General features: G+C 38.0%; 1 protein-coding gene across 1 annotated transcript in view; it reads right to left on the bottom strand.

Annotated features, from left to right (window-relative positions):
* Positions 1-14,365, bottom strand: part of DGKB (diacylglycerol kinase beta) — a 465,349-nt gene that overhangs the window by 106,994 nt on the left and 343,990 nt on the right. The window contains exon 20 of the mRNA XM_054021197.1: positions 3,447-3,537. Coding sequence (XP_053877172.1) covers positions 3,447-3,537 — 91 coding nt within the window. The remainder of the gene's footprint in view (positions 1-3,446; positions 3,538-14,365) is intronic.

Here is a 14,365-nt window from a genome sequence, read left to right as displayed (position 1 = left end):
CAACAAAAGTCAGATTACCACAGGGAATTCCCACAAAGAAGTCTTCATTCCTTATAATTTGCAGCCTAAATTAAAATAATTTGATCTTTGACAAGGATGAAATGTCAAGCAGAAGGGGGTCCTCTACAAGCCACGGCCTGTGGCTTCTGAAATCTGCCTAATTTATGTCAGTCACTTCTTAATACATATTTAAGTATTACACGAAAAAGATGATAAATATGCAATCTGACACCTTTGGTATTTCCCTGCTGTTAATTTATAAAGGTCTGGCATCCCCCAAACCGACTGGAATTATTTAAATAAAAGAAGAATTGTAAAATAAGAAGGTGCTGGGGCCTCACTTCCATTTTCACTCAATATTGAACACAGCAGGTAGTACACTAAGACAATTATTTGACTAGGCCTCAGAATCCCACTGTGATGAGTTACTTTCAGAATTAGTAAAGGAGGATTTCTTTTGTTCGTACACAGAGAAGGAGTTTGCTCTATAGGTAGCTTTTTTGTTGCCCTAATACATTCATATGCTAAAATAACAAATCACATATGTATTCTGTTCCTATTTTTTCTGTTTCATGTAATGTAAAGCTGTTGTTAATATAACAGCATGCTTTTTAGATGTATATCATGTCTATATCAACTAGAAAATAGTAGTTTTGTTCTGGTTCCTTTTGGGTTCATTCTTGGATGCAGTCCACTTTTCTGTGTTAGCTTTTCTATTACATTCGTTAGCCTGGAACATTTTAGATCTGTCTTAGAGTGAAGCTATCAAGTGTGATTTAGTTTACTGAAAAGAACTGAGATGAAGGCTATAGAATCTGAATAAGTGCAATACTGTGCCACACCATCCTGTCACTTAATCTTGCTCACGTATATAAAAAGGTATTTATGGAGGAGAAGCTGATAAACCTTTACAGAGTATCCTGGGCTAAGTCTAATTTTGGTAACAACTCAAATTACAAAGGAAAGAAAACTAATTTTATAGATTGCCATTTTCCTCCATAAAATTGTTTTCCTTCTCATTTAGAAGACTTGTCTTTTGGGGCCCTGATTCAGAAAAGCATTCCTATTCAGGACAGCGCTTGAACATGTGCTGTTTTCCTGAACTACTGCCTTTTCCTGTAACCTTCACATGGATTTTCATGTACGAATTTGAGGTTTAAAATGTACTGTTCAACTTGTACAGAAAAGAAAGTACAGGACTTAAGAAATCTGAGTGCATATTAGGAAGGCCAGGCTTAATTAAGTTAGAAACCAAATATAAGGATGAACAAATATTTGCCCATAGAATGCCTGATTACAGTCTCCCAGCTCAGAGATACAGATTCTTAATCTTCATGGGCTTTGCTCACGCAACATTTGGCTCTGTAGCAAATGCACTCTGTATGTTTTATTCACAAAGTGAAATGTGGTATTATTTATCAAGGTCTCATTTGCAGTGATATCCTCGAGCAAAGGGCAGCAGGTAACAAACCAGATGAAAACACATTGTAACACAAATGCTTATAACATAAAAACAAAACAGAATAAAATACAAATACACTGTTAGGTATTATTAGTGTAAGAGTAACCTATTTTTTAAGGTAATAGCTGTGCCTAATTTATTCCCACTACACATTTCATAAATATTAAGGAGTCCATTTCCATTTGATTTGCTCAGGTATCTTTCTTTAGCATTAATGATATTAACCATCATGCAGTGAGTAAATAAAAACAAGCATACATAATATAATGAAATTCTAATGTCTTGAATTTAATAATAATAATAATTTAAAGACTCTGCTTTACCACCATTCTGAGACTGGATGGAAGGTCATTTAACTTTGAGTATGCAGGATGTAAAAATATATGGTCACCTATCTAGCTTCTGTGTTTAAGGAGAGCAACTCTTACTAGGCACAGAGCTCATGTAATGGCTTGGTGGAAAGTTGTTCATTGGAGGGAAAACCTGCTCCTGTGGCTTTATAATCTGCTAAATTATATCTGAGATTTATATACCAAGACCCACATTTAAAAATCAAACCTGCTAGTCAGTTCCCCAAATATTTAGGAAAATATTTCTCAAGTTAATTGTATTTAGAACTGAATATGAAGCACTTTCTTAAACATCAAAATTAGGTATAAAAAATCTGCTTCAAGAGCAAGATATAAATACTCCTAATTTTAGGAGAAATGGCAATTTGGCAGTGTCATCCAATTTATTGTTCTGAAGCAAAAAATACTTTCATAAGCAAACAATCTACCTTTCAACCTAACAACAAACTAAGCAAGTCCCAGGCCTCATAAGCCTCAGAACTTCAGTCTTAATAATCTTTGGTGGTGTCCTGTAGACATTTGCTACAGTGACGGAAGGGTCTTCTCAATCACTGTAATAAATTTACCAAGAAGTGGTAACTAGGTCAACAGAAATATTATTCTGTCAACCTAGTGGTGTCTATACCAGGGCATAGGTCAGCTTAATTATGTGTCTCAGCGGTGTGAACTTTTCATTCCCAGGAGCGCCATAGCTAGGTTGACCGAAGTTTTAGGTGTAGATCAGGTCCTAGTATTCAAAGTTATTCAAAGCCCATTCAATTCAAGTCAATGGTAGTCTTTCAATTCACTTCAGCAGGCTTTGGATCAGGCCCTAATAACCTTTCATTAACATTTTGGGCCCACTCATCCTACCATCAGTGGCAAAATATCCCATTGACTTCACCAAAAGCGAGTCTGGGCCCTTTGCCATTATTATCAGAAAAGAAAAGGGTCTCAATCTTCCTGAGGAATGTTTGCATTATTATAACTTACATCCTCAGGTTTATATTTCTAATTATATTATATTTTTTCACCTTACTTTTGTAATGTGACTAGCAGCCCCCATCAGTCACTTACACCATAGACTATCGAAACTCCCTGATCTAACATTTTTAATGCCTATTCTGTCCACATCTATCACGGGTACCTTTTCAGATAACCTTGGATGTATAATGGTAAGATGGCCCCTTGTGCAAAGAGAAAAAGTAGTTAATGAAGGGGAATGATTAAAAAAAAATGTATTCTTTAACCTTTATTCAGGAAAGCAAGCACAATTTTAGTGAACTGAGTTTTAAAGGTTATAAAAACTTGGGTCCTAGAAATAATAAGATTTTTTATTTTAATCCTGAAGCAGTTCTCCCTCTCTCCAACAATCTTTCATTTTTCTATCTGACCCAGCAATAGTAACTTCCCTATTGATTTTTAATGTTATAGTTTCCCTCTTCCACTGTATTAAGACTTCACTAATCATCAAACTGAACTTTGTTCTACACCACAAATAGACATGACAAAAATAGTATTTTGGGTCTGAGGTCAAAAGCTTGTGCATTCCTCTGTCTTATTGGAACTGGGCACTCTGCACTGCCCCCTCCCCCTTGCATTTCAATCAAACCAGAAACATTTTATAGTCTAACATGCACTAATTAGTTCCTTACTTCTATTTCTACAGATTCGTGCAGCTTCTTGCAGGTGGCTGAGAAAGTTTCAGAAGTGCCAAACTCAAAATACCAAAATTTGTTCTTCATTCTGAAACAGGAAAAAAAAAAGAAGAAGAAGTAGCTTATGCAATATCAATATCTGAACAAAAAAGTGATCATCCTGTCTCCCATCATAAGTAATGGCAAAGGCTTGGGAACGTGTGCCATCCCATTTGAAATAGATGAGCTCATAATTTTCAAAGCTTAAATGTTGGTGTCAAGTTGTATGATATCCCCTAAAGGGATAACAGGAATGAGTGGAACTGACAGTTTCAAATGTACCTTTGACTTTTCTTTTTCAGTGACAATCAGAATATTTTCTGTCGCTTAACCAGTGACATGCCTCAGAAAATTTACTGATTCTTATTTCATGTCTTACATCCTGGTGGTTAGAGTTCAAATCCCTATTCCACAGAGTTCTAGCATATGGAAGTAGGGGAGATCCTCATGATGAAGCAGAGGTAAGACAAGAATTAAGTCTGTCCCAAGCCACTTAAGTGGTTCTAGTTCATTATCACAAATAAGATGTTCAAAGAAAATCAAAATTCCCACCCTAATATCTCCTCAGATATTTTGCTGTTGGACAGCTGACACAAGTAAAATGGAGCATGGAATTTGCATTTTGAAGTTAATTAGTGGATTCTAGTGTAAAATAAAAGCAGATGAAGATCTATATTGAAAATATACAGGATAGCATGAAACCTGTGGTGACATTACACCTGTGTAGCCTCCCAAATGTATAATGAAGCTTGCACTTCTATTTTACTAGATTTATTGTACACTGTTAAATATAATCAGTACATCAGTAATACCACTTCATATAATTAAAAGCAGTTTTGTGTAACCAGAGTGAAACTTTAATTATTATTCTGTGACAAAAAGAGAAACTATCCTTCTAAACAAATACCAAGTTAGACTTCATTATTCACATTTAAAAATCAGACATTAAAATAGTGCATTCAGTTGTAGCCGTCATTCTTTGGTACAAACACAGTACACTGCACTTCGAACTAGAATGGGGCTAATCCTGCATCAGTGCACAGGTGGGAAGATGCATATAGATAGATCAAGTTATAAAATCTGCCAGCTATAGTGCAGCTCTCACCCTATCAGCTCGATAGCTCCAGTTAGAAACCTAAGGCAATTTTATGGCTTGTAAAGCAACAGCCAGTTAAAGGCAATGTGGAGGGACACTGCAGTAGTTGCCATTCCCAGAAACCTGCTGATAAAAGAGTTAGATAGAATCCTGCCTGGTGCACCAGGGGAGCGACACAAGAGTGGTCACTACTAGAGTCTGGAATAGGGTGTAGAGAGCTACTCCAAAATACCAAACTATAAAGAGAGTGAGCTGACATATTGCTGTAAAACAGTGTAACCTTTTTCAAAAATGGCTTTTACACGTATGATTTGAAAGTCTTGGAAAACAATTTTCAGCACTGAACTCTACATTAAGCGTCAGTCTGCTCTGTCTGTGAGAACAGAGACATGCTTCACAAAGCAACTCTAACAAGCAGTATGAAACTATTTCAGGTGACAGTATTTTCAGAAATAGCTATGTGGCTAGATTTTCAAAACAGCCCTTATTTTGGTACCCTTCTTTGTAAGTACAAATGATAGATAATAATATCCTCAAAATAATACCTGTCTCTTATATAGCACTTTTCATCAGTAGCTCTCAAAGCGTTTCACAATCTTTAATGCATTTCTCCTCACAACACCTCTGTGAGGTACGGATGCCTAATTACCATGATGCCTGCAAATCAGAGAATTAGACATTTATACCCATGTCCTTAACTGGCTTCAGTTGGTCTAGCTCCATCAATAGAGCTAGAACAAAATTGACATCAGCAGAAGATATGGTGCCTACATTTTATCATCTAGTGTTTTCATACCATAGAGATAGCAGCCTTATCTCAGATAAATATGAGGAAAAATTAGTTGGCAACCCTTTGAAAATGTGGCTGTTGGTATTTTTCTACTGCTGCATACTCTGGGACAATAATTAAATGAAGAGCAGGGAAAATTTAATCAATACATCGATTCAAAGAAACAGAAAAATACTGTACTGTTTCTCTTCCTTCACATAATAAACCTCCTCCTATTGAATAAAGATTAATAAACCTATATACCCTTTTTCTGTTAAAGACTTCCATCTTGACACTTACTCTTATTCTTCCCCAAATGAAGTAACTTTTCTTTCCCTTTACTTGCTAATTCTTCCCCAATTCTGCAAAGGTTGCGCTAACTGGCTCCTTTTTAATGCTTCGTAAATTGAAATCTCTCACTCAAAAGGGGGGGGAAGAAACACATAGCAATTCTATAGTTCTATTAATGCTATCAAGAATATAGTGGTGTTAAAATCACTTTAATCACCAGGAGTAAAGAATAACAAAACCCAGGAATTGACAGTGCACTTGATGTTTACTAGAAAATGTAGTCTATATATCAGAATATTGTGGAATTATATGTTAGTGGATTAATCTTTTTACCTGTTCCTGTTTGGATAGTGTATCTATTTCCTATCATGGAGTTGTGTCCTCTGGGATCATATTATTCCCTAAAATACAGTATAGTATGCTTGGTCTCCTTTTTCTACTTGGAAGAATAGGATATAGATGATATATTTGTTATCAAGAAGGCCAGAAAGAAAACCATTAGAAAGATAGATATAGGTATTACTTATATTGTTGGCTTCATTTTCAAACAGGTGTATAACCATGAGCAAACCCTGAAATGGATTAGATACTTACCTTCAAATACACAAGTTCCCTTTTGTAGCAAAGCAGAGGGCTTTTTTAAGCTGTGCCCTTCATATAGTCTCTTCTTACACATATGAAACAAAGTTAAAAGTAAAGAAACTAAAAAGCTAGATGTATGGCTTTCTCAATTTTGCACAACATTAAACTTTACTATAAACAGAACCTGTCTTCATTGCTAATACTCTTTCCCTCTGTTGTAACAGACAAAATCTATATTCTCATCTCTACAACTTGCACTATTCTTTTAAATAGGTGACACTGGTCTACTTTATCAATGGCAGCAGCATGTATAGTAAGACTCCAAATGGAAGGATAGTCCATATTTCCCATTGACAGCACACTACAGAAACAATTTGTTTCACTATTGAGTTAGTCATCATATTATGAATATGGTAGAAAGGTAAACAATGGCATAAATATATATTTGATAATGATTTTGCTTGGGTAAATACATCAGTAACAGAATCATAGGGCTATTCTCATGCGTCGAATTTTTCTTAATACGTAGACGATGATTGAGGGTTGCAGCTCTTCCTTCTGCACCATCATTTTTTAAACAAAAGTCAAAAATTCAACTTATTTTAAAGATGTTTAGAATAGAATTAATAAGCTATTCAAGGGAACTTTTCTTTTACTTCACTGCCTTTGTTAGAACAGTAAAGGAAATAGCGTATTTTATAAGAAAGTATTTTTGTGTACATTTTGAAGCTTGTGTCTCATCTCTCTTTTTAAAAAGCAAAAATTAAGTTACCAAGGAATTGAATCCAAACACAATGCTGCCCAGTGCAGACACCTGATAACACCCCAACACATACATAGTCTATGGATCTAGGAATGGCAGGTGGAGAGTGAAGACCAAACAAGATCCTGCTTCAACACCCTAAAACTTTGGGCTCATATATCTGGGGACACTCCAGAAAATTAATCTGAATTAACTAAAAGTGTGAATTAAAAGTGGATTTATTAAACTGCATTAAATCTTTGTGTGGACACTCTCATTCAGAATTAGGGCTAGTCTACACTAGAAGTGCTACACCAGTGCAGCTACACTGATGCAGCTGTGTTGCTGTAGCTCATCTGGTGAAGACACTCTATGCCGATAGGCGAAAGCTCTCCCGTCAGCATAATAAAGCCACCTCCACAAGAGGCGATAGCTTCTCCAACCAACCTAGCGCTGTCCACACGGGCGCTTAGGTCGGTGTAACTTACATCACTCAGGAGGGTGGCTTATTCACACCACTGACCGACATAAGTTATACCGAAGTAAGTGGCAGTGTAGACCTGGCCTTAAAGTGGCCTTAATTCAATTTATCATAATTCACTTTGAAGGTGGAATGGCTCAGTGTAGACACTTACTACAGAAGGGGTTCTCTCTCTCTCTCTCTCTCTCATTGCTGTAAATCCACCTCCCCAAGAACCAGTAGCTAGGTTAAGAGAAGAAATTTTCCATCAACATAGCACTGCCTACATGGGGACTTAGGTTGGTTTAACAATGTCACTCGGTTGTGGATTTTCCACACCCTTGAGCAACATAGCTGGGTTGATGTAATTTTCTAATATAGACCAGCCCTTAGTTTCTCCATGTAGTAAAGCCGTTTCTCTCCTTTGTTCCTTGTAGCCTAGTGGCTGGTGAACACCCCTACAAGACATAGCTATGTTATGTTGCCATGGTGTAGACAACAATAGCTCCATGGACGAATTCTTCTGTCAACCTAGCTATCATCTCACAGGGAGATGGATTAACTACAGTGATGAGAGAATCTCTCTTGTCATTGTAGTGAGTGTCTACAATTGAAGTGCTACAGTGGCACAGCTGAAGCGCTGCAGCTGTGCCGCTGGAGCGTTTTAAGCATAGACATACCCTAGTACTGGAGCATGCTGTGATAAGTGGGACAATCTTCTAAAACATGTTTCAAACAAGTTGGCAGTACAGTATAGGAAAGCTCGCACTGCCATCACCCATACTATTCTTGTACTGGAGATAAATAGCAGACTTTTGTCACTAGTTCTGTCAATCCAACACCTTGCACAAGAGCTACAGTCACTTAATTAAAAAAAAAAAAAGCATAGAGCACTATTTTAATCCAAGAATCAAGTGAGTTTGCTTAAGCTGCAGCTTTGCATTATTATCAGTTAATTAGAAACCCCCAACTGCTAAAATTATTTTATGTAACCTTTCTGATTAGGAAATTACAAGGCATATTATTGGGAAAATAGCCCTATATCTAAATATGGAAATAATACATGTTTTATTATACACCAGAAGAGCACATGCACTGCATCTCATTATGCAATCAGTCAAGTAAAATAGATTAATATATTAATTGTATTCATAAAAAGGGGTCAGCCAATGACAAAGTATATCTTCAAATTAAAAAAAAAAATACAAAAACCCAATTCTCTGACCTAAAAAGTATTATACACAAGGTTATTAGCCTTGCCTATTATTAAGGTTGCCTAAGAGTTCTCATTATAAGACCCTGTTTTCAGTTGCTTATAACTTTGCCCAACTTTTAACCATTTGGGCTGAAATTTTCCATACTGGGTGTCTGCCTCAGGCTGGTATTGTTTTGTTTTGTTTTTTATTTCAGATAAAATGGTTGAGCTTCTGCCAGTGAGGCTTGGGACAAGACACATTTTACCCATGTTAAAAAATTCTGAAGACCTTCTTCTTGAAAAGCTATAGTGTCCTTGCTTTGGAGCAGGGACTTGAAATTTCTCACAGCAGTTGTCTTTGCGGCAGGGATGTGTCTTTTGCCATCTCCATGAAAATCCACTCAAATTTGACCAAGTTATAAGCATCTGCAAAATTGCAGTTTGCACATGCTCAGTAGAAATTGCTTACCTTTTAGCAGTTATACTCCCTGAAGATTCCACCTACATTGAGCTTAGGGCTGAAAAGGACTTTCCCTGAAATTGAAGCTCTGGGATGCTGCAGCTGATGCCAATCAAGGAACCTGAACTGAGAAGAGGGAGCCTCTCTGTCATGTGCTCTCAGCAGTCCCTCTGCTGGGCCCACGCAGTGTGAAGGAGGAATTTTTCTGATTCAAATACAGAGGGAACAAGAGCTACATCTACTGATATGGGGGGTGGCAGAGTAAACTGGAACAAAGAGTAGTAGGAGGAGGAGGATCAGAAACTTGTACTGGAAGCTAGCAGGGGGAAGAAGGAAATTGGGACTGGAAGTTGGCACATGAGGGAGACTGGGACCAGCTGGGTAAGGAGACTGGAAGCCAGAGGTAGATACAGAGATTAGATTATGAGCTCCTGGGAGACTGGGACTGGTTGTGCAAGGAGACTGGGGTTTAGAACCTGAGGGGGCAGGCAGAGGAGGTGAGGGGGAGAGGAGAAAGATCTGATGAAGAGCTGTTATTTGTGGGGAAAAGTAGGGCTGGCTGGGCAAAGACTAGAACAAAGAGCCAGAGACGTGAGGGAGACACTGAGAATGAGACACAGAGCCCGGCAAGGAGCAAGAGGATAAGAAGTGGCAAATTTCTATAACTAAGAGACCTACTTGGGAGGAGTAGAGCTATGGCTGAGAATTATGGTGAAAAAGTGGAGGCCAGAGTGAGGGAAAGAGGTGACTATCAGTAAGAGATAAGAATCCAAAATAAATGTATACAATTTATATCATATTATGGAGAGAAAACAAAGATAAAATAGGGAGAGGGGAAAAGGTTGAACCAGGGAAGTTAAAGAGGAGGGGAAAATAAACTGAAAAGACTGAAGTATGAAGAATTTTTATTTTGTTTTTGTTTTTTGTCTTTAAGGTCTGAAAACTGAGAGTATAACATTAAAAATGAACATGGGAATATAGGAATTGCCATACTGCAGCAAACCAGTGATAATGTGTCCCAATATTCTGTACTTAACAGCGTCCAATACCAGAGGCTTCAGAGGAAAGTCCAAGAATCTCTCTAGTGCAAAGTCATGGAATAATTTGACTATAAGAGAAGTTTTTCTCTAAATTCAGGCAGTTAGTAATTTTTGCTTTAACCATAAAGCATGAGGGAATATAAAAAGAGATTATAAAAAAAAACTAAGGCCAATCTTTTATTTTATTTTATTTTATTGGAAAATTTGTTACCAAGTGATAATCTATGTGCATGTGCACCTCATGCAATTCTGTTGACTTATCAGAGTTTGGCCTCTTATATCTCAACATATTTTTATTTTATGATATCTATTGTGGACATTAACACCAGAAACTGTAGTGCTGACCCTAACCCAAAGAAAGAGAAAATTCAAAAACCTAAGCAGCTGCAAAACCTTCCATCTCCAAACATGAAGGTTATGGGGAATGCCGAGGGCATCAAACATCTGAATGTACTTAAGATTCTGCAAACTCTTTCCAGGTGCAGTTTAAGGTGTTGCTGGTTTGGGATCAGGCTACCTGAGTGACTGGGTCTGATAAATTAAAATACATGCATGGATAAATAAGTAATATAAAACCTACAGCTAATACTGCATGACACAACTACTGTGTTTTATATTTCTGGTATAAGAGTTATTTAAGTAATCATTTTTATTTCAATAAAAAAAACAAACAATCTTCAGTTGCTAAAATTAATCAATATTTGGTCATTTCATACATATAAATGTTAAGGATTTTTTTTTTTAAAATAGTCCTGACTTTCTTATAGCAGTGTTCAATAGACCACATATTTTCCATCTTTTCTCATTGTTCATAGATCTATTATCTAGGTAATTTTATACTTAGGTAAAATGATTTCATTGTAGCACATAATATATATTAATAAGATTGTATGACTTTTTCTAATGTTCTTCTTTCCAGTTCTGTATTAACAATCATATAATTCCTGTTCTCCTTTATAATGAATCATATGCAAAGGTAAGGAAATAGCCAGTGGAGATGCACATGCATAAGAGATTTATGTGTGTCTGGCAAGATTTTAATACGTACCTCTTTGCCAACTTTTTCTTTCCCATTACCATCTACACTTATGGCAAATCAGTGTTAAACTCCTATGGTACATGGTATAAGCATAGATTGTATAGATACACGGCTAAATTCCTAAGGACTGTGCAGGGACAGCTGCAAAACTAGATTTGCACAGTAAACAAATCAATCTAAGGCATCCATATGATCACATAACTACATTATAGATGATCAGAGGTAAATTTACCATTTAAAAATGGCTATGCCATTCAAAAAGATTATGCCATTGTCTTATCCTATCACTAAGCAGTCCCACAGTTGCTTTTTCAGCAATTTATCAGTATTTAACTCCATAACTATCTTGCACTGCAATTAATTTTGTTCTGTAACCTGCATTTGTATATTCTGCTCTTCCACAATCCCTGCTATACTATGCACAGCCCTGTCATCTTCCCACTTTCTCCAGCTCTCTGCCCATCTCCCTTCTGTTCCTCTGATCCACACCTCCACATATCCATTTTCCACCTCCTTGATGATGGTGGAGACTTTGCCTCCATGCTTGTTCTCACACCCAACCATGATCTTCCCCTCAATCACTTTGCTAAATCCAATATCTTCTTGGTCCCATACATATTTCCTTCCCTTTGTTATTTTACTCTCTGAGTTGCCTATTCCTCCTCAAGAAGCACGCTGCCATCTGTGATCTCCTCCCATTCCTTCCACCACTAGCCATATCTGAAACCCAACTGTTACCCTCTGTCTTACCTATGAGGCTGATTTTCCCACATCCTCTGCTCATCCTACAGTGTGTGAGACTTAAGTGGTGGATAGGATTAATGAATTTTAGCCTAAAATACTATTCAGAAAGTAGGTATTTTAATAGATAAGCAACATGGTTCAATCATTATAAGATTCATTGTGCAGGATACTGGAACTTTTCTAGTCACTGGATAGCTAGATGATTTCGGAGTCATACCTCTGAATACACCTGTGCTGTGTTGATATGCAACATGACACACTGTGTTGTTTAATGGGGAAAAAAGATGACATCTTTCTCCAAGGATTATAGAGATGTGTTACTCTCAACTGGCACAAGTTAACAGGAGGTTAACCTAGAGCACCTGGCATAAAAACCTGTAATTACAAAGCAGTATGGTATCTAAATGATAGGATTTTAACAGAGACTCCCCACATAACCAAACTGGCTTTCTGAACTGTGATATGTTACCTTCAGAAGCAAATGCCAGGATTCCTCATTTCAGTCAGATATTTATTTCAGACTTAAAAGCAATTATTAATATGGTTGAAAAATGTATTTAGTTTTTGATTTTTTTACCAATAATCAATACATTTACTGTGTCTGTTACTATAAACTATACCATACACCTTTACAACACTATACTATGCTCTAACTATTCTGTGTCTGTTACCCACCATATAGATTCCTACATTTAACATTTTATTTATATTTATCCTGATACTCCCTGTCACTTTCTCTCCCAATTCCCCAGTCTTGGGAGCAGATGCTGATGTACCAATGACTCATTAATCTGAAGAGGTTTTTAATATGAACAGAAATGAAGTCTGTAAACTAACTCACATTTAACAGGCCTGACTGTACCAGGGAATCAATAAAGCACTGTTTGAAAACCTCTATATGTATGTTATAATAGACCAAATAGTTTAGAGCAAGGTCACAGAACTTCACATTTCATCTTTAAATTATGTCAGAGGAATAAAACAATTTTCCTTTTTTTCACCCTAATATCCTGGTATGTAAAAGCAGATATGACACTGAGTACTACTTAAATTAATGAAATCATTGTTATAGTTCTCCAAAGGTTTAGGGACAGGTTTATAGGAAGAATCTTGTGGCTGGTTGCTGCAGCTGCATGAAACTCACTATATTCTAGAATTAAAAATGCATAAAGCAGTTTTATGAACTGCTTCCCTGTAAAGTAGGTCCATATGGAATTCATTACTCCGTTCCTCTACCCAGCAGTGTTTAACTCTCATTGATGAACTGAAGTAGCCCAGTGATGTTCAATTGGGAAAAAAGGTTAAAAAATCTGAAACACCTTTAAAAAGGATTGTTAGCCCTTCCAAATAGAAAACAACAAAACAAGTAAGAAAAATTACTGAAAGGACACAAAGCAGTTACAGCAAATTCCAGGGACCGAGAAGGAACCCCTTCCATATACACAAGGGTGCATCCTCCTCACTTGTACCTCCGCCAGCCTGTATAGAAGAGCGGGAGGGCTGCCCTGTGGCACAACCTCTCTGCTTTAGGATCCCTGCAGAAGCTGTTCTATTGGAGCTTGACTGGGCTGGAATTCTGCTGGGCTTTGGTGTAGGCCTAGGGACGTAGCAGGAGAACCCCCAGCATTCTGTCTGAGAGTTAAGAGACCCTGCAAGCTCCATTATTCCCTTTGGTCCCCTCTTGCCCTGCTGCAGGGGATCTCAGACAATAGTGACATGACTTCCGCAGGAGCTATGCAGCCAGGTATTGGAGGGAGGGGGGAAATTTGCTGGAGTGTGGGGCAGCTATCCTTGTGGATGGCTCCTGCATCCATGGACTTTGTGAATGTGCCCTTCTCTGCAGATTATGTGGATATGTGGGTTTGGGAGGGTCCATCCCCTCCAAGCTCCATTGCCCCCAGGTCCTATCCCCTTGAAAAGATGATTTAAGGCAGTGGTTCTCAACCTATTTATCATTGTGGGCCACATACACGGCCCACAATGTATTACGTAGGCCTCAGGTTGAGAACCACAGTACCCCCCCCCAGTCCCCCCATTCTGAGAACACTATGCCCAGCACCCCGCCCACAGACCCCTCCACAGAACGGGGCTAGGAGCAGAGCCCCAGGTTTGGGGCCGGACAGCCGGGCCCTGCACCCTGCCACACAGGTCTGGGCAGCCGGAACCCAGACCACAGACCCTGCCAGGATCCAGATATTTTTTAGCACACAGCTGGGCCACAGCCATGTGCTAACTGGGCTGCATGCGGCCCACAGGCCACGGGTTGAGAACCACTGATTTCAGGAAATCTCAGCAGGTCAACTATGCCACTATTCTTCATTATTTGTAGTTTGGTAGCACATAAAGGCGCAGCTAAGATCAGGACCTCCTTGAGCTGGACACTGTACAGACACATAGCAAGAAACAGTTCTTGCTTTGAAGGTCGTACAGTCTAAATCAGAGGTAGGCAACCTGCGGCA

This window comes from Malaclemys terrapin, chromosome 2 (genome assembly GCF_027887155.1).
Source record: "Malaclemys terrapin pileata isolate rMalTer1 chromosome 2, rMalTer1.hap1, whole genome shotgun sequence".
In the NCBI taxonomy this organism is placed as follows: domain Eukaryota; kingdom Metazoa; phylum Chordata; order Testudines; family Emydidae; genus Malaclemys; species Malaclemys terrapin.
Note: the sequence above shows the minus strand (reverse complement) of the source record. Positions and strands in the feature narration are given on the sequence as shown.